The 21903-nt window shown below is 48.7% G+C and overlaps 1 protein-coding gene across 18 annotated transcripts in view; it reads right to left on the minus strand.

The window, feature by feature from the left end:
* The window catches only part of LOC126521214 (uncharacterized), a 145635-nt gene that overhangs the window by 22317 nt on the left and 101415 nt on the right, over positions 1–21903 (minus strand). For all 18 annotated transcript variants that reach the window (XM_050169837.2, XM_050169833.2, XM_050169835.2 and 15 more), the window contains 2 exons: positions 21319–21590; positions 10061–10355 (listed from right to left, as the gene is read on the minus strand). In XM_050169837.2, the coding sequence (XP_050025794.1) occupies positions 10061–10355; positions 21319–21590 (567 nt within the window). The remainder of the gene's footprint in view (positions 1–10060; positions 10356–21318; positions 21591–21903) is intronic.

Genomic DNA, 21903 nt, shown 5'->3' on the forward strand with positions numbered 1-21903 from the left:
AAGCCCCTGCAATCATGGCACATACTTGCTAACAAAATAAGGCAACACTGTAACTGGTTAGTAAAGAAGAAACCACATTAAGTTGGCCGTAGTTGAATCTAGATGTAAAGCAAGGCTTCTACTATATGGCTGTTCATAACACATCTTTGCCACCATGCGATCATTGCAGAGCATGCTTTTTCACTTGTGCGGATCAGGGTGAGGAGATGAATTCTACCGCAAAAGTGGATATGTGTTGAAAAACGAACCCAAATAAGCAGCATTGCATTTCTGAAAACTGTCCAGAACAAGGGGATCATTTAACCTGAAATATTAGTGTAAAGATCTGATTCATTTGTATTGAAGATAACCTTTGTTCATTATGTTTTAATATGTGTTCTGGAAGCTGGATGAATATCTCCCGATCAATTTGAGGAAGAATGATAAAATACCAGCTGTAATTTCTGACCACTACACTATGTTGCACTACACAACTACTGCAATAGCTGTGCAGTTGCCTCTCTCAATTCTGACAAGAGTGATGGTTCCACATGAACGTTCTAGTCCAAAATGTTGAAAACAGAATACGTTGGGGAAAAAAACACATGCATCAGTTTTTCCTTATAGGCGACTTCAGTTTGCTTATAAGAAAGTAGGTTGCTCACTAAGTGAATTGCATACACCAATACATAAATGATTTCTAGACTTTAATAACAGACAAACTAGAGGAATCCTTGCTAATGTAGCTTTGGCTCTACCAGAGAACATGCGACTACACCCAATGTACCGACACATCTCAACTGTAACTTGACAGTTTCTTCTGAGAAACTTCTTTATTCTCGAAGATTCCGTGCTACGACGACAAAGAAGTTCGCGGCTCTGATGATGATATATACAGATACAATGATGACATAAATCAATGATGATATGTAGGATGAGGAAGATGAGATGCGAATATTTTGCTCACACTAATTTCCGTCTCTAGCAGAAGCGGCCAGCCTGGCTGCAGAAGTGTGCTACGAAACGCGCTGTACATAAGGTTTCAAACGAGACACGTGCACAATCTTGGGCCTGCAACGACGACGGTCAGAGGGAGCACAATGAGGCGAAATGTGCTAATTAACAGGCAAAGTTCGTTCAAGAATCCGGTAGGGTGTCCAGAGTAGTGCTTTGTCACCAGGGCAGAAAATTACACTGCGGTGAGCAGTCGTAGCGGTGCTTGCGAGCATCTTGGGAGATGTCGGTGTTAATGTGGGCGAGGTAGTGGCAGTGGGCGAAGCAGGAAACAAATTATTTGGAAAAAAGCATTGCCAATGAGACAGGGGACGAGAAGAAAGATGCATCAAGGGCAAAAGTTGGTGAGTGGCCGTAGACAAGGAAGAATGGGGAAAAGCTGGTGGTACGTTGAGGCGCAGTGTTATAGGCAAAAGTCACAAACGGTAGGATTGCATCCCAGTTTGCGTGGTCCAAGCTGATGTACATTGAGATCACGTCGGAGAGTGCACGATGGAAACGCTTGGTCAAGCCACTGGTCTGTGGATGGTAGCTGGAAGTTGTCGTATGAACCGTGTTGGTAGCTCGTAGAACTTCAGCAAGAATGGAAGAGAGAGACACCTCGCTGCGGTCGCTGAGAACGCGTGCACTCCATGGTGTAAAAATATGCTTCGCAGGAAAAAGTCCGCAACTTCAGAAGCTGTACCAGAATGTAGAGAAGCTGCCTCAGCATAACGAGTGAGATGATCAACAGCTGTCATGATCCAGCGATTACCGTTGGCAGTCAGGGGAAGAGGCCCGCACAAGTCTATTCCGACGACCGCAAAGGAAGAGGCAGGACAAGGGAGGGGTTGCAAGGGCCCAGCGGGTGCAGATGCAGGGCGTTTGCGGCGTTGACAAGGCACGCAAGAGGCGATATACTTGGCCATGGCAGAGGAGAGGCCAGGCCAAGAGAACCAACTTCGAATTTAGTTGTACGTCTTGTAATATCCAAGGTGCCCTGCTGTTGGATCGTCGTGAAAAGCTTGTAAAATGTCGCTTTGCAGAGAATGGGGAATGAAGGGGACCCATTTGTTGCCATCTGGGTGATAAATGTAGCGGCATAGGTGCCACTGTGCAACTGGAATTGGTCAAGTTGTTGACGCAGACAGGAGTTTGGGGGCGAGGAGGAACAGCTAAGGCGGTCAAAAATTGTCCGACAGTATGGGTCTGCATGCTGGTGCACAATAAGAGTGTGATGACAATCAGCACTTTGCCAGCCCAGTGTTGATATTTGTAAAGGGGATGAAGGTGGCTCGTGAGACAGGCTATTTTGTGGAGGCGGGGGTGGGTGATGCGAGAGTGGAAGCGGGCAACGAGAGAGAGCGTCGGTGTCTTGGGGCTTTTTTCCAGACCTGTACAGGATGTCGAAGTTCTACTCCTGTAAGCGAATCACTCAACGCACAAGACGACCCAATAAGTTCTTCAGCGAGGAGAGCCAGTACAATGCATGATGGTCTGAAATGACCATGAAACGGTGGCCAGGTAAATATGGGCAGAATTTTTTCACAACCCAAACAACAGCGAGGCATTCCTGCTCAGTAATTGTATAATTTTTCTCTGGTGTGGACAGCCAATGAGTGGCATAGGCAATGACTCGCACACGAGACTTGACAGTTTGAAAGTTAATGAGGCAATGAATGAGTCAGAACGACTGTAGTGGTCAACCATGCGACTGCTCCTGGTTACTACTTCAAGCACCTCCCTAGACCAAGGCAGGCACTGTTACCTGCTCAAATGATGTCTTACAATCAGCCACAATGGTCAATAGTGGTCGCATCCTCAGAGCTCGGCACTTGTGAAGCTTAAACTTATTATTTGCAACCATAAAAGACAGATGGTGCCCCAGAGCAATGTAGTTAAATATAACTATGAGCAAACGTACTAATCAATGTATATTTACTTAATGTACGTTAAAAGAGTAACACCAACACCCGCATTCTCAGATGATCTTTGAATCGAAGCTCTTCCTCCACTTCAACTGATTGAGCACAGCACCACCCCTCGGCTGAAGAGAATTGTCGTGGCGTGTCAATGAACTGCGGTGACCATTTCTGTCAAGTGGCAGCGCTGCCATCCACTTTTTAAAGTTGAGGAGGGTTATAGAATATAGCCACAACCCTTTTACTTGTGGGAGATTATTTCTTATATATTCTGGGATGCCTTCTCCACTTTAGCCTCTTCAGAATTAATTTTATAACCTTTTTTTTTACGAGACTCAAGTGTATGTTGGTAGCTTCTAAAATATGTTCCAATAAACTGTAAACAAAATGCAAATCAAAACACTGTGATCTGTGTGGTTAGACAATATAAGAACTAGGGTTGGGCAAATGTTCAACATTTTCAAATATTCAATTAATCTTATGCTAATCAATATCCAATTCTGGTCGAATTTAACTACAGCTTACACCACTTATAACGACTTATGGTGCAGAACCAGCTATAATGTGGCCTTTTGTTACTCCCGTTTACCCTGCCATAGAACTCCATATACTGTATTTTAGAGTGCATAAGTCGCAGTTTCATTTTTCTCAAGTTTTTGTCTGCATCATAGAACGGGGCGACTTATATACACTCAAAAGTGGATTGGACGCTATGGCTACACCCTTTGTATCAAGTGGGCATCAAATGACGTGCCACTGCGCATCACCTTCGGCCATGCACAGCAATTGCACTTCATTTCACTGGTTGCCATTGTTGCTGTGCACTTCGCGTGTGTCGTTGCAGCCTTGCTAACCATAATGCCGCATGCAAAGCAAAGTGGGCGAAGTTACAACGCAAAATTCAAGCTGCGTGCTGTGCAGTTGAATTTGCAATGGAACATGGAAACTGAGCCGCAGGGGGGGACTCGAAGTCAGCGAGAAAATGGTCCGGGACTAGCGCAAAGCCTCCAGTGCGCTCCACCAGCGATTCGGAAGACAACAGTGATGTGCCAGTGGAACTCCAACCTGAAGTAGCTGCATTGTTTGTAAGCGACCCAGAGGAGGACGACTTCGATGGCTTTGACTAAATGCCGCCATGTAAACTATCAATAGCATTGTTCAAGCTACCGGAATAAAATACTTCTTAAAACTATTTTCTAGACATTGGAAGACACTTGCACGCATTTGAGCACAGCCTACAGCAGGATGCATGCAGAGGCAGCGCCCACTGCAAGCATGTATTTTCATCGAACTTTCTCCCGACCCGATCCTGAACAAGTGTTTAAATTGGTTACCGAATGAACACATGCGTCTTATACACTGGTGCAACTTATATACGTTTTTCTTGGGAGAAACTGCAGTTTTGAGGAGGGTCTACTAATTTGCTATCATAATCGATTCGGGCGAAACTGCGACTGTTTTTATTTATTGCAACTTTAGTGCATTGGGGAGTAAATCTTTCCTTTTTCGAAATGAGAGTGTAGCAAGTATGTGACGCCCCCTCGGACATAATCTTGGTTAGCCCGCCAAGCTCGGTGGCCTGCTAAAGCTCGGCAGGCAACAGTGGTCACCCGCACCACAATAAACACCGACGAGCACGGCAGCTCGCCGGTCAGTAATCTTTGAGCACCACCACGCTGAGAAGCCCTCCCTTGTTCACGACCCGGGGTGGATCGTGACACTGGCGACGAGGATGGGATCCTCGTGACTCTGGCGAAGAAGCTGGCGACGAGTACCTACGGAGCGTCGCACGCCGCCGCGAGCGGCGAAACACCGCCCCCCGTTGCTGTCGCCATGCCGCTGTACGGAAGGCTCGAGCCGTTCGAGGGAGATGGGTCCGCCTGGCAAATTTACGAGGAGCAAGTCCACGTGTTCTTCCGGGCAAACGACACACCCGAGGCCAAACAGCGGGACATTTTCCTGACCAGCTGCGGGACCCGCGTCTTCAGCCTCCTGCTCGACCTTCTCAAGCCAGCCACGCCGCACGTTAAGACGCTGGGTGAGCTGCTTGCCACACTACGCTCGCATTTTAACCCAGCACCGTCCACACTCATGGAGCGTTTCCGCTTCAACAACCGGAGCCGCCGGGAAGGAGAGACCCTCGGGCAATTCGTTGCTGCGCTACGAGGGTTAGCGAGTGCCTGCGCCTTCGGGGACCAACTGGACTCGCTGCTCCGGGACCGTTTCGTCTGCGGTATCAACAACCCCGCCATGCAGACGCGACTCCTGGAGCTTCCCGACCCGTCGCTGGACGACGCCGTGAAGGCAGCTCTGGCAATGGAAGCTGCCGCCAAGGACGCCGGCGAGATTTCCCGTGCGACTGGCTCACCGTCGACGGAAGCGGCGGTCAACAAATTCGCGACAAAGGGCAGTACCTGCCGTCGCTGTGGTGGTGCCCACTCCCCTTCACAGTGCCAGTTCTCTCAAGCACAATGCTTTACGTGCGGGAAAACTGGGCACCTGGCACGTGTATGCCGAAGTGGGAGGACGAACAGCAAGCAGCAGCCTGATTCAATCCCAGGTACAACACAAGCCCGCGGCCAGGGTAGCCGTCGCAAGGGTACGCGGCGGAGGCATGCAGCAGCAAGGACAAGTTCTTCCGCGGCCAGGCTCCACGTCGTGGCCGAGGACCCGCCGATTTTCGACATGCGGCACACAGGCTTTGTACCGTCGTCTGTGCCGCCATACATGCTGACCGTCGAAATCTGCGGGCACCCCATTTCCATGGAGCTGGACACGGGGGCCAGCGTGTCTGTAATGGCCGGGAAGCTCTTCAAGCGGACTTTCCCCGGCGTGTCCGTCGAGGCTTCGGGCGTGATGCTGCGCAGCTCCTCCGGGCAACTCTGCCAGGTCCAGGGTCAGGCACAGGTCAGCGTTCGTTTTGGCGACAGGGAAGCAACCCTTCCCCTTTACTTAACGAAGGGGTCGTCGCCGACGCTGCTGGGCCGAAACTGGATTCATGCATTGGGCGTTCGTCTGCCACAGTACCAGGAAGCCAGCCTGCATGTAGTGCAAGACGTCCCCAGATTCCTGACCCAGTTCAAGTCCCTGTTCCAGCCAGGGGTGGGCACATTTGCCGGCACGACGGCTGGCATCTATGTACCTGAGGGAGCCAGGCCACGTTTTTTTCAAGCCTCGCCCACTGCCGTTCGCCCTGAAGGACGGGGTTACCCAGGAGCTGCAACGGTTGCAGCGAGAGGGCATCCTGGTGCCCGTAAAGACATCTGAATGGGCCGCTCCCATCGTGCCAGTCCTCAAGCGAGATGGCAGTGTCAGAATCTGCGGGGATTTCAAAGTTACCATCAACCCCGTCGCTACCGTCGAGAAGTACCCGCTGCCCCGGATTGAAGATCTCTGGTCAGCATTGTCCGGTGGACAGAAGTTTACCAAGCTCGACCTCAGAGATGCTTACCAGCAGCTGGTGCTCCAGGATGCCTCCCGGAAGTATGTCACTATATCGACAACTTTGGGACTCTTTCAGTACACGCGCTTACCGTTTGGCGTGGCCTCAGCTCCAGCCATATTCCAGAGGGAGATGGACAACCTCTTCAGGGGCATGAGGCACGTGGCGGTGTACTTGGACGACATCCTGGTTACTGGCAGCGACGACGGGGACCACCTGCAGAACCTGCACAACGTCTTGGCACGACTACAGGACGCCGGCCTCAAGCTCAAGCTGGAAAAGTGTGTTTTCCTAGCCCCCAGCGTTGAGTACTTGGGACATATCATTTCCCAGGCAGGCCTAGCCCCGGCTCCCCGCAAAGTTGATGCGGTGCTCAAGGCACCTAAGCCCCAGAACAAGAAGGAGCTTCAGAGCTACCTGGGCCTCATCAACTTCTACAGGAGTTTTCTGCCGAACCTGTCGCAGCATCTACAGCCGCTCCATCTTCTGCTTCGAGATGGTCAGCAATGGGTCTGGAAGAAGGAGCAGGACCAGGCTTTCCAGCGCAGCAAGGAGCTAATCACCAAGGCTCCAGTGCTGGTGCATTTTGATCCTGCTAAGCCTGTAGTCCTTACCGTAGATGCGTCGCCGTACGGTGTGGGAGCCGTCCTGGCACACCGGTACAAAGATGGCCAGGAACACCCTGTGTCGTTTGCTTCCCGACGGCTTCATGCTGCAGAACAACGTTACAGCCAGCTGGACAAGGAAGGTTTGGCCCTCATGTTCGGTGTCGAACGCTTCCACCAGTACCTTTGGGGCCGGAAGTTCGAGGCGGTCACAGACCACAAGCCGCTGTTGGGGCTGCTGGGGCCTGACAAGGCAGTTCCTGTGCAGGCATCGCCTCGAGTAGTACGCTGGGCCTTGAGGCTGGCAGCTTACAGCTACCAGCTGGTTTACCGTCCGGGAAAGGACCTGGGACCTGCTGATGCCCTGAGCCGCCTACCCCTGCCAGAGGTGCCTGATGCTGTTCCAGAACCTGCTGAAGTGTTCATGTTGGAACACGCGTACCCGGAGGTGCTCTCCAGATCTGCGGTATCTCAAGCGACCAGCCGGGACCCAGTCCTGTCTCAGGTGGTCAAGGCGGTGTCCCGTGGAGAGGAATTGGTGCAGCAGGCCTATAGCCACAAGGCCACTGAGCTGAGCTTGCAGCAGGGCTGCCTACTGTGGGGTTCGAGGGTGGTGATCCCACAAAGTCTCCGGTCCAGGGTTCTGCAGTTGCTGCACGCGGGTCATCCAGGGATAGAAAAGACTAAGATGGTGGCCCGGTCCCATGTTTGGTGGCCTGGCCTGGACCAAGACATCGCGCATTTGGTGCAGAGCTGCCAAATCTGCCAGGAGAATCAGCGAGCCTCGCGTCGTGTGGAAATCACCCCCTGGCCGTTCCCACAGAGACCCTGGTCCCGCCTACATGTGGATTTTGGGGGACCCTTCAAGGGCCATTACTTCCTGGTGGTGGTGGACGCCTTTACAAAGTGGGTAGAGGTTATACCCGTCACCACCCCATCAGCAGGCGCGACCATTGAAGCGCTACGACAGGTCTTCGCCGCCCAGGGGTTGCCAGATGTCATCGTGTCCGACAATGGTCCTGCTTTCGCCAGCGCAGAGTACCTGGCCTGGCTGACGAAAAACGGAATCCGCCGGATGATGGTTCCACCGTACCACCCTGCTTCAAATGGTGCAGCCGAGCGGGTAGTGCAAACTATCAAAGACAAGCTTAAGAAGAGCCAGACTGGGGATTTCCGGACGCAGATTGCTCGGATACTATTCCAGTACCGGACCACTCCTCACGATGTCACTGGCCGTGCCCCCTGTGAGCTCCTGCTGGGTCGGATGGTCAAGACACCCTTGCACGTCTTGCATCCGGACCTTCGATCCACAGTGCTTTTGAAGCAGCTGAAGCAGAAGCTGGCTGCTGACCAAGGATGCCGTCCCGGGCCTTTGCCAGAGTCGGGAGCTCCAGTTTTCGCCAGGAACTTCCGTCCTGGCTCACCCTGGTCTGCCGGACAGGTGGTGTCTCCTGCCAGCGCCTCATCGCTGCTCGTCCGCATGCCAGACGGGGCCATGTGGCATAGACACGCCGACCATGTCAGACCTCGCCTCGGGACCTGGCCAGCACCCTCGACTGCCACTGAGTTCCAGCCCGCAGGAGGACTACCGGCAGCACCAGTCGCTTCTAGCGGAGTACCACCTACCTCGGAGGCGGCAACCGTAGCCAGTGGTGCGGCACCCGTTGGACCGGTGTCGAGCTCGGCACCACTCACGAGGCCGACCACTACGGACCCTCCGGATGGAGTGAGGCTGGCTCAGGCAGCACCCGGCGTTGCCACACCCGACCCGTCGACACCAGTGCCCAGGCGGAGTACTCGACGGCGGAGGCCACCAGACCGTTACTCGCCTGGGTAGCAGGCACCGTCGACCCAGCTAGGGTGGAGGCAGAGCCTCATAGTGTGAACTTGGACGTTTGTTTTTTTTATTTAACAAACAAACTGGGGGTGAGGGGTTGTAGCAAGTATGTGACGCCCCCTCGGACATAATCTTGGTTAGCCCGCCAAGCTCGGTGGCCTGCTAAAGCTCGGCAGGCAACAGTGGTCACCCGCACCACAATAAACACCGACGAGCACGGCAGCTCGCCGGTCAGTAATCTTTGAGCACCACCACGCTGAGAAGCCCTCCCTTGTTCACGACCCGGGGTGGATCGTGACAGAGAGAAAGTTGTATTTCTGTATGAAAGAATGAGGTGCGTGGTACTGTAAAGGACTTTTCTTTTTTAGGTCACGACAAATGGGTGCGTGTTAGTATCGAGAGCATTTCTTTTTCTTTTCTTTTTTTGGTCGCAGAGGACGGGTGTGCGTTACAATCGAGGACGCATTACAATTGAGTAAATATGGTACTATGTGTCTCTTAATTATACATGCACATAAATTTAATTTCACACTGATGATGTTGTAAAGAAATGTTTAACTTGTGCTTTTTGCATAAAAACACTTGTATAACAGCCCCACAACTACTCACTACTAGCCAAAAAAGTTAACGTTTGTAGCAACCTAATTATACCAAAACCTGTCTCATTTTTCTGCATAAAAATATGTGGTATACAAAGCACTGCTATTCAAACTATTCTATCTGAAATTATTCTACCAAATTACTATTTTCTTCGAGTTCGATACTAACCTAAAATTTACTATTCGCCCATCCCTATAAAAACACATCTGCACTTGCTGCTGGCAGGTGAGCGCTCAAATTTTGTATGAATGCCAGCTCTAGCAATCAGTTTCCATGCATGCCCTAAAGAAAGAAGTAACCAATGCCATCTGTAGAACCTGTAAATGCTCCACTTGAAATAGCTTGTTCAGGCAGGGAGACTGTGAATTCGGCACTCACAAGTGTAAGTTCAAGCAGCCAAATATATAGCGTTGCCATCTGCCATGAAGAAGCAGAAACACAAACGGTGTAGCAGGAAAACTCCACATGCTAATGATGAAAACGGTTAACCTAGCTGTGCGTTTGAGTAAGTTCTGCAGACAACACTGGGTCATACTTTCTGTATGACGATTTGGGTAAGTGGTACCATTGCTTCCATAATTTTGATGGGCAGACTGACAAGTATGCGAGATTTCGACGCTAACAGGCCAGTGGTAAATGCAAAAAAAAGCTCGTCAAACCAGGCTGCAAATCACAGGCTGACCTTTTTCCTCTCTGCGCGCTCAGCCTCCTCCCGCTTGAGCCTCTCCTCGAGCTCCTTGCGCTGCTTCTCGGCCTCCTCGCGAGCCTTGCGCTCCTGCTCCTCCCGCTCGGCCTTCTGTTGGGCTTCCAGCTCACGCCGCTCGCGCTCCTCAGCCTCCCGCTTCTGCTGCTCCTCAATGGCCCGCTGCAGCTTCTCTTCCTCCTGCCGCCGGAATTCCTCGGCCAGGCGGAGCTGCTCTTCTTCGGCACGCCGCTGCTCTTCCTCTTCCAGGCGCAGCCGCTCTTCCTCCTGGCGCCTGCAGTGCAGGGAAAAAGCCCTTGATGGCAACCTGTTCTATCTCTGCATTTAAAGCAGTGCGACAACAGGCTAAGAGCATGGGGCTACGCAGCCCTGTGCGCCTGTTTGACCAATTGAGAAAATTCTACGTAGCATGACTGTGCTAGAAGTAATCTAAATTTTTTGTTGCTGCTTTGGCCCTTAGGCTTTTACTCCCGACTGCACATTGTGACATTGGTGTAGCAGATACACAAAGCGCTTGCAGTTGCTTACAACAAAATGATTAACTGTTTCTGTAGCAATCCAGGACTAGAAGCTCAAACTATTTGCTCCTTAGATTATGCTATGTCCGGTAATTCTGCAGAGCCCTAAATCATAAAGGCAAAGGTCCCCTAATACCATTTTAAGGAGAGGGTTGCAAGACATAAGAACATGCAAAAAATAAAGATCATGCAATTAAGAGGACAATATACTCTTACCATACCGATCGCATCGGTCACCCTCTTCAAGTTCTGCCTCCACGAGCCCGTACTACTACCTTCATGAACTCATTTTTTTCACGAACAGCAACTGACTGGAACGGCCTTCCCCACCATGTCGCTGCCATAACCTGTCCATCCACATTTTCGACTTCTGTGAACGCCTGCATCTTGTAAACCCCACCCCTTATATAACACCCCGAAAGGGGTCTTTAAGGAAAATAAAGTGATGTGATGTGATAACTTTCAGGCATTACAGGCCAATCTACAGAGTGAAGTCTTCCAGCAGATTATTTTGTTTCCTTTAGTGTTTTCTGTGAGATTTACTGACCTAAGGTTATTATTTTATAGCTATCTTCTCCATGTATTATTTTTATTTACAGTACGATATCTAGGATGCTTTGCATTAATCAAAAGTTCGCACTAACACATTTCTGGTATTTATAGGACAAAATGCAAACCTTTTTAAAAAGCCTGGATGCAGTCACTGAAGGGTATGTGGTCTATCATAACTATGTTATACTGACTTTGCTTTGCTAAAACATTAAGTTGGCTGATTGCTGGTTGCCTAACAAGCACTCAGAAAACATGAAAACGGGTGTTTCAAGCATCTTACGCGATACAGTTAGAGTGCAAAGTTTACGATTTCTGAATGTCCGCATCAATTTATAAATTGTGAACCCATGTGGCAGAAATTCAAGTGAGCTAATATCATTTTGCTTGCAGGGAACAGAATGTTAAAAAAAACGTTACTTTCCTGGTGACAGCCTGCCTTGCATGTTTAACTATTTCTGCAAATATGGCCAACTTACGCAGAAATGGGGCTTTGCTACGCAAGGCCACCAACAAGGAAACACATTCTCCATGAAAAGCATTTGAAGATATCCTTTTGAGCACATACAGAGTTGGCTAAAACTGTGCAACGGCACACTCTGCATCACTCTTCCTTTCTTGAGTGCCCTGGCAGAATGGGCAATGCATATTGTTATGGAGAGGCATCAAGCTGAATGTCATATGTGAAAATCAACATATCGCCAACAAATCTCAAGAATTTACCTAGAGGTAAATGTGGCACTGGTCCTGCACAGAAATGATGGAAAGTACAAGGTCCAGTTTAATTCAGCTGATAACTAAGCATGCAATGTGATGATATTTATTGGCACCCGCTTTGAAACGGGACAGGGATAAATAGTCACCTAGCCTGCTTGGTTTAATCAGGTTTCACCACATATACTGCTATCTGGCACTTTGCTTATCTGATCTTGATCTTAACTTTCGTATTTGAAACCTCTATCACTATATCACACATTACCTACGCTTGTAATGACTACAGTCCTATCACTCTCTTCCCTGCTTTTCTTCCACCAATACACTAATTTCTTTTACTTATTGTGACTGATGACCAGTTCCATCTTCTTTGAATCCTAACACTTCTTTCTTGAATGTGGATACTCCCTATGAGTCTCGCTGGGTGAATATCTTGGCATTCCATACAATTTGCAGAGTCATTCCCGGGTTCTTTTAAAGCCCATACATGCCACATCCTGTGGCACATATTTGCTCTGGTACCCTCAGGCAGCCAGCTCAGTCCTCTAATTGCAAGGCACTCCCCTTTACGTTATCATACAGATTTTCCCTCCCGATTTCTTCTTTGCCATTTTGTAAATCTCCATGGTTGTTTATGTTACCATCCTCTGCATCCAATTTAGCATCTCTGTTTCTCGCACCTTCTTTTTTAAGACTCTTGGTTGTCTATTTATGCTTTCAATTACAGCCACCAACTGGACACAGCGGGGACTGACAAATATTGTCAGAAAAAAATCGAACATACAGAAAAATTGCTTCAACCCAAAAAAGTAACATTTACTGGGCTTAGAGCACCTTAAAAAGATCACTAATAATGCCCTGGCTCCCACTACATTTGGAGGCGATCAGATTTGCTTGGATTTGAGCAAGTGTGACATCGTCTCCATATACGTCGACAAGAGCATCACCGCTTTGGTGATCTTCGCCGTCGATAAGTGCGGGAGGTCATCATCATCATCTGAGCAGCTTTTTGGCTGAGGGACTTGGTGTACATTTTCATCATAAATGAGCTCGGCACACAGTGTGTCGTTGTCATCCACACTAGCGAAGTCCTGAATGTCATTGTGGCAGGAATGTCCACCCCACCACTTTGCAGATTGCGTATTAGGGCCTCGCATTAGCGTGCGTGGGCCTCCGATACAGGAGGATGGTGCATGCTCTCTATCAGGCCTCTTTAATTTTCCACAGCCTCTCTGTTTGCTCCACCCACCGCGCAACTCATTTCCGTAGCGCATTCATTTTATTTGGGCTGGACAGTTCTGGCTACCTGCAGGCTGCCAGAACCAGCCAGGACAATTTTGGTCTGGCTGTTCTCTGGAAGTTCTCAGGCTAGCAGACGACAAAAAGAGATGATGAGTGCTCGCCGACACCTCTGTGGGGACTTGACAGATTGCAATGCGGGCGCTTGAGGACTCTTACCTCACTCAGCCAACTGGTTACAGTCATCTCCGGATTCCATTACTTCAGGCGTTATCTTCTAAAGTTCTAATGCACCGTTCACCTTGCGAGGCTGTGCGATATGTGTGGTGGCTGATGATTTGAAACCTTTACGTGCGTGCGTGTGCAGCTGGCACATTTTCATGTGCCAGCTTCAGCCCCATCTCATTAAGCACAGGGGCAGAAGAGAAGCACCAACACTTGAAACAAACATTCTAAAATTGAAGTCCAAACAGGTCGGCACGAATTTTTATCCGATATCCTGCTTTTTTTGTGTCTCATCAAATGATTACAAACGCCAACTCATCAATGTTGCTGGTGGGCAACGTGATCGCTACGAGCAGGCATCCTCAAGCAATTGCTTTCAGGAAGACATTCACTAACGCGCGATTTCACGTCTTGGCAACAAATGCGTTGGAGGCCATTTGTTGCGCTGTGCAAAGTGAGGAGTGCCAGTGCACGTCCTGTGCTGATTCGCACGAAATCTCGTGATAGCTGGCAATGCACAAATGGGTCAATTACGCTGAGCGTGCGCCAAGCATGCGCCGGCCTCAGAGGCCACTGTGATGCTGGTACATTAGCTGTCCCAGAGTTTGATTTTGCAAACTTCGGGCAGCTTTGGGTTGTCTTGGGATTCCAGCCCATGTGACTTCCTATCAGGACTGGAACTAGCTGGCTGCTGTCTGGCTTCCAGCAGGCTACGAGAACTCTGAAAATTGAAGAGGCCTATTGATAGGGTGCGCCTCCCAATCATGAAGGCTATAGAGAGGGCCAATGGAAGCCAAGCCTGGCCATGCCACTGGATAATCCAACATGGCGGTCTCCAAGATCGGGTGGCATGACTCAGAACGAGTGAGTTAGTCTGGAAAGTCAAACTTTGGGGTCTAAATTAATCAAAAAGTCCGTTGGCGACTACTTGGTGGCCACCTTTCTTGACCTCTTCCTCCATTACGTGTTCACAATTTTGAGGTACACATATTTGTGCACATTAGCCGTCCATTTGTTTTAATTCATGTTCCTTAGTCTTTCATAAAACTAATCTTGCTTTATGCATCTCTGACTTCAAAAGAAGCACCGCCCGGTTTTACCGTGTGCACCCAAAGGCAATCGGCCCACCACCCTCTGGTTAATCTCCGACCCCGACAAGGTCTCTGATCTATAGCACAGAATTGCATTTGCAAAAGCTAGCACAGGTACCATTACACTTCTCCAAATTCCACGCATCCCCTCTTATTTATTGTAGACCCAAAGCGCTCTGTTTGATTAATGTTACATTCCTCACCCATTTCATTTTTAAACAGTCAACTCTCGTTACAACGGACCCTGATAATCAGACAAAAAATGTCTGTTTTATCCGAAGTCACTAACATCCAACAGATGCCAAAATATTGTCGAACAGTCACTGCATGTTTTGACTACCACCAGAACACCACAAAACATTGTCACACACACAAAAAAGGGGAACCATTCATGAACAATGACATACATGTGTGCTTTCCGCATGTTTGGCAGAAAAAGTTGCATGCAGTGCACTGCTGGCCTCACCTACGTGGCCAATCTGAATTAGCTCTAGCAGCATATTGCCATGTCTTTTCTATGTCGATGACAAAAACAACGATGGGAGCTTTCGTAGGCTTCGTCTCATGCATTGGCCTAGGAGACATCAGAAGACGAAGAGGACGTCTCTAGTCTCTACGCTTGATTACTAAAACAAGCTGGTTTTGTAATATGTGTCCTCCTGTCCTATTTTCGTTGCACCGCGACACTGGTGGAGATGCGGGGTACGACAACCCGATGATCCGGACCCCTCCTGGGAGCCGTCCATCCAGCCCGGAAACACTGTCTACCCATCGCCGCGCCTGGCTGACGCCAGCCCGCCCCAGAATCCCGAAAGCATCCGTTCGTCCAGCCCACTACAGGTAACCCTTCTTCGTCCATGGATTCCGGATCACTTTCACGGTGGCACTCTTGAAAATGTAGAAGACTAGAAGACTGCCTGGACCAGTTTGAGCGTGTCGCCAAGATCAATGAGTGTAGCTCTAAACAAAAGCTCACCAATGTCTATCTTGCTCTTCGCGATAGCGCTCATACGTGGTATGAAAACTGAGAAGCCAGTCTATCAACATGGAGCGACTTCTGCCAGCAGCTCCTTAATACCTCTGCAAGTGTCAACTGACGGGACCGTGCCCAGCAGCTAATGGAATTACAGATTCAGAAACCCAACGAAACTGTTGCAATGCTTGCCGAGGACATGGCCCCTCTGTATTGTATGCCGACCCAAACATGACAGATGATAAGAAGCTGCACCACCTCATGCGTAGCGTGAACGAGCAGTTGTTTGCCAGACTGGTGCACAATCCACCAAGTACAGTGGCTGATTTTATCAAGGAAACTACTGCTATTGAGTGAGCATTTCATCAACGATGTAGGCAGTACAATCGCTTGTCCAGCAGCAACGAGGTCAACGCCACCGCCATAACAGTTGGCACCCAGAGCTCTCTGTGCGATCTGATTAGGGAGATTGTTCATGAAGAAATTCAGAAGCTCGTGACTCCAACAGTGGAACCTTCGCCAGTGGCATCTGTCGCCGAAGTGATACAAAAAGAAATAAGGCAAGCGTTCTCATTTACGAACCTTAGTTCCGAGCCGCATCTCATAAACTGCGCCGCCGCTGTCCGACGTCCACCACCTGTTAAGTTGATATCACTGTACCACCAGCAGTCGACTGCCGCACCTTGGTCACCCCAGGAAGAGCCTTCGGGATGTCCGCAGTTTTGTAAAATGGAAATATGGCGAACTGCAGATCGGCGCTCACTCTACTTCAACTGCGGTGGTGCCAGCCACATTTCCAGTCATTGCTGGCATCACGACATACAGTTTCGCTCTTTCCGCCCATGGTTTGACAGTCGACGTGCCAATGACTACTCCCTAGGCCGCCAAGCTCCTTTTCAAGGGCCTCCAGAAACCCGCTTTTATTTTTACGACTGCCAAACCAATGATGAGGAGTCGCTGCCGAATCCCCAGGCCGACATAGGTCACCAGTCTCCCTCCGTCTCCTATACATTTGCCTGCACCAATAAATCACACGTTCATTGACCTTGGAGGCAGGAGGTCGCCTAGCCCATGCCGGGGAATCTAAGGGTGGCAACTACCAGGGGTAACGTTGCAAGCCGTCACAACGATAAAAAGCTCCTGTTGCTTCTGCTGCAGGATGCTATGAAACTAATGAGTTATAACAGCGACGAAGTTGTAAGCGCAGACTTTATTGTTTTTGTTGACGGGCGGCAAGTGACAGATTTGGTCGACACTGGTGCTGACTTCTCCATAATAAGTCAAGACCTTGCAGTTCATCTCAAGAAAGTAAATTACTGATGCCTGCCGGATGATGTACACCAAGAGTCAACATAGGAGGTGCATCTTTTGTTGCCACTTTTGCCATTTTCCCCGCATGCTGTAAAGACTTATCGGAATGGACTTTCGGAGGGAATGTGGCGCAGTCATCAACATCCCAGACCATTTGGTAACATTTTACCATAACCCTGACCCAGTTGATTGCTTAGAACCACCATGCAACTAATTACATCTGAGTGATGATGTCATCCCACCTAGGTCGTGCACCCTTGTTTCTGTGGCATGCGATACACCATTCGAGGCGAAAGGAGTTGCAGACCAAATAACCCCACTGTTATTTACTCATAGTATTTCAGTTGCACGAAGTATTGCCAGCATCATTAATGGGCACACGGATTTGTTGCTGACAGATTTCAGCACAGAGCATCAGCACCTTCCAGGGGGCACGGCTGTGACTTATTTCGACGGTGTCGCAGATGTCCAAGGCTGCTTTTCAATGCACGAAGAAACATCCGCACAAGATCTGGCTCCTGTTCTTGACGTCAGCGCTACCTTGCCACAGGAAGAATGAGAAAAACTCCTCGCATTACCAGCCGAGTTCCAGGAATGCTTAGCTTCGACATCAGGAGTCGGTCGCATGCCCTTTACCAAGCACCGAATAATCAGACAACACGGCCAGACGAATTCACCAGAACCCTTATTATGTGGCTGAAAATTGTAATAAAAATCAGTTGTCAGTCCCTTTCATGCTCCATCCTTTTTGCAATGCAAGAAAAAATAAATTATTTCGTTGATTGCTTCCCACTAGGGGGAAGACGCACATCAAGGATTCCAAAAATGCAGGTGGCAAGAAATTAGGGGCATCGGAAGAACGTCTTGTCACTGCCCGATCCCTTGACACCAGAGAGCTGTGGTCAGCTGCCTAGGTGTGGTTTCCCCACCCTGTCATAACACAAGCTGCTTGCTACTGAGAGCCCATCCTCACAAAATACCTCTGCAGTCTTCAGACCAGCCGGGTGTCAGTAGACATTCCTTTCAGATCTCTTGGAGCTGCTAGCCTTTATTTTACTGTGAATTATAAATGCCACAATTTCGGCAAATACTTCTACTATGAAAAGTAGCCCTGCTTCTGACTGTCTGCCTCATTGATTCCCGAATGTGATAAAGTAATATGTGTGTCACCCGATGAGGACCACAATACTATGATTGCTAGTTCCCTCCAAACATCTCTTTAAACAAGTCAGGCAGCAGGTCACCGAAATTGAGTGAAACTGTGTCATATGCTACTATCAAAGTACTAGCACAAAACTTCATTCCTGCTTTTAAAGTTAGGTGAATATAGCATGGACACAGCACAGGAAGAGCATTTGAGTAATAGGCACTATCAGCATAAATACAAACGCACACCCTTCTGAGACTACTCCAATGCGTTATTTCGTTTCCAGTTTAGGTGAAACTGGGTACATTTGTAACAGTAGCTTAATTCAGACTTTGAAACATACACATGGCACTACTCCATGATTACAAACTAGCTACCAGTCAACGTCCAAAAAAAATGAATGCATGCACTTTAGTGCCCAAAAAGCTCAAATCGTCACAGGCAAGCCTGAAATAGCTCTGAAGGCCTGCCAGTACACTTATTAGGCTGACATTAAATATTGGCAAAACATATAGGAAAGAATGCATTCTATTTAGGCCCAACTAGTTTAACTACCATATAGCCACATAATTTGTCATTCTCTTTCTAGGTATGGGTTTACGAGATGGTTTCACTCTATGCATGAAATAATCACATGAAGGCACTATCAGCATAAATTCAAACGCACACCCTTCTGAGACTACTCCAATGCGTTATTTCATTTCCGGTTTAGGTGAAACTGGGCACATTAATAACAGTAGCTTAATTCAGACTTTGAAACGTACACATGGCACTACTCCATGATTACAAACTAGCTACCAGTCAACGTCCCAAAAAATGAATGCATGCACTTTAGTGCCCTAAAAGCTCAAGTCGTCACAGGCAAGCCTGAAATAGCTCTAAAGGCCTGCCAGTACACTTATTAGGCGTATCGTAGCTCATATTTCAACTGGAGATGGCAGGCGCCTGCGTGTGTAATTAAGGAATACATGCCATGTCCCATGACAGTTGCCCCTTTACACACTTGGTATGCTTCACTGCAATACAGTTCGTGCGCTTGAATGCGTAACATTTCTGCATTGTGGGGAAGCTGACTTTCGAAAATCGGCATTATGCAATGAAGCATGTTTTCTGCACTTCGAAGTCATCGATCAGGATTACGAACGTGGAGTCGGGGCCATTGATGAAAGCAGTAAATTCTTTCAATGAACATAACGGCACTGAACAGCGAGAAACTTGGCAGCGAACGTCTGAAGCAGCCAGGTTTAGCATTCCAGCGGTGGTCGCTGCCAGCGAATCGGCGTGCGAGAGCATCGGTTTAAGGGTGTGATATAATACAAATGGCAGTGGCTTCGATTAATGCCACTTTGTACCTGCAGCCACGGTGAAAGAGTCGGGAAAATAAAACGGCAAAAAGTTTTGCATCCAAAACTCCCGAGGGGGGTACGTGGTGGTTCCGCCAAGGCATTCCAATTTACGGACATGTCTAAAAAATCGGTCGTTGACTGTAATTACATATAAAAGGTGTTCGTTACGGTACATGTTTTTATTCACGCCAACAGTACAAGAGCAAAACCAGAGACCACAGTGATAACAAGATAATGAAGCACTGGATGCAAAGGAAATTTAAAAACAGTTAAAAAAGGTTCTAGTTTGCTCGCAGCGCCCTCAGTCTACTTTTTGTCGTTTTGTGCCTCAGAAATGGAGTGTGCGCCACTAAATACACTTGCCCTGGCCTTTACAGCAGCAACAAGAGCCGGGAGTGGCCATGCGCGCACCGGCCACTTGCCAGAAGCGCCGGAAAGTCCAGTGCTATAAGCGCGAAAATTACGAGGAACTGTGCAGGAGGCGCCGTCGCGCGGTGTGTGGAATGTGAATGGCCGTGCTCTTTTTCAGAGAATGAATCCGCTCACTGTTCGCGACCACTGCTAGAGCACACATGCCAAAACCTTTCTGGTGCAGTGTGGCGAAATTTCGGTCACTTTTCTGTGTTTGGCGCAGTTTGGTGAAGGAACCAGCGTTTGCATCAAAATGGCGCAATTTTCACAGGAGTCCCACCCCTGAAAGCGTTGTTTCTACAATGTAAAACATGCATCCTCGTTGATAAAGAATGCTCCTCGTTGATAAAGCAAGCTTTTCAGGAAGTGCAAGAAGTATCCGTCTGTGAATGGTGTACCTCTTTTTCTGCGTATCTTTCTTTCTCTCTCTCGACGCACACATACGTACGCATGCACACGAACATGATGATGAGGATGCTGTCACTCGTTTCGTAAGTCATTGCCAAAATCGGTTTCAACCCAACAAATCGACGCTTGTTTCTAGAGACCGCAGCCTGTTACAACATGGCGCCGTCTCAAGCACTAACAAGAAGCCAAACAGAAAAGTGTAAACCCCAGTCCACGCTGCCCGTGAAAAGCCGGATAATTTGTACACCTTCGTGGCCCCGCCACGTACCCCATAGAGTCAATGTATAAGACTGTCTGAAATTTCAGATGCAAGAAACCTTCGCTGTCCAATTTCCTGGACTTTTTGCCATGACCACAGGCCCGAAACAGCATTAATCGAAGCCATCATTACCGCCATTCTGATTATCTCACCGCCTCGAACCGGCACTCTTGCACGCAGATTCGCAGGCAGCCATAGCCAACAACATGGCAACGCTACGCCTAGCTACTTTGATGTTCGCTACCTAGCTTCTTGCTGTTCGGTGCCGTGTTTTTAATTGAAAAAATTTGCTGCTGTTAGCAATGGTGCCAACTCTGCCTTTGTAATCGTCGCCAATGGCTTCGAAGCTCGGAAAGCACGGTTAGGGTGGCTAGAATTGCACAGCACGTTGCATAATGCTGGTTCCCAAAAGTTAACTTCGCCTTCATACAGTAGTGTTACGCGGTGAAGCATATCAAAAGTCAGAAGGAACAATTGTCATGGGACACTGTATGTATTCCTTAATTATACACGCATGCTCCTGCCGTCTCCTTTCACAGTATGAGCACCGATACACCTAATAAGTGTACTGGCAGGCCTCCAGAGTTATTTCGCATGTGCCTTTGGCGATATGAGCCCTTGGGGGCAGTATAAGGCATGCATTTCTTTTTTTCGGGCTGCCAGATTTTTCAGATTTTTTTGCAGCCCCTAGTGAGTCCGAAAAATCCCACATTGGTTGTATATCGAGAGTAAGGGTAAAGAGTGGTAGCCGCCAGAAGAGAACACCCCCCCCCCCCCCCCTCCCTGAAAATTAATATTTCTGGCAATGCCACTGGCTAAGAGACTCCAACGCATCTGCAGCACCATATTTTCTTGCCCAAAATTTGTAAGCATTAAATTCTGCGCAAAATCTTTTGACACTATAATTCGACTTGATATTCAGCTTTTTTTTTTCTTTATTCAATTCGATTCAAAGTGTACTATTCAGCATTCACACCCCCCTAGTTAAAAGTAACATATCAAGAATGTATTCCTTGGTGTAACCTCCAGAGTATACCAGCACAAACCTGAGCTCTTCCTGCCGCTGACGTTCCAGCTCAGCCTCTCTTTCAGCCTGTTCACGTGCCAAACGGCGCTTTTCGGCCAGTAGGGCTCGTGCTTCTTCCTCGGAGATCACACGTGGTGCTGGTTTACTGGGCACATCTTCAGTGCTTGGATCTGCACTTTGCGCAGCCGGCTGCATGGGACCTTCAGGCACACCGATCTGGAAAGTGGCTGGCTTCTGCTCTGCAGGCCCAGTGGTGATGGGAACCTCCTGAGGTACAGGTGCCTTCTGCTCCTAGAGTACGTTTATACACAGCCAATGTCAGTTTTGTCACGTAACTGAGTTTTAAAACATTTATTAAAGTAAGCTGCATCAATGAACCACCACTTGCATTTGGGCAAGATGGTGTCAAATTATTAGATGGAGTACAGTAATGCCGTAAAACAAGATAAAAAAAATGATGCAGATGCCATGCACCGTGGGAATCAATGTTATGCGAAGCCTTTTGTTTGTACCTGGCTATCCAGCATTGTTTGGGGTAGCTGTATGTGTGTGGGTTGTGAAGATGTGCCTTGGTCATGCGCGTATGTGCGTGTAATGACAACAG

The sequence above is a fragment of the Dermacentor andersoni genome, chromosome 6 (genome assembly GCF_023375885.2).
Source record: "Dermacentor andersoni chromosome 6, qqDerAnde1_hic_scaffold, whole genome shotgun sequence".
Lineage (NCBI taxonomy): Eukaryota > Metazoa > Arthropoda > Arachnida > Ixodida > Ixodidae > Dermacentor > Dermacentor andersoni.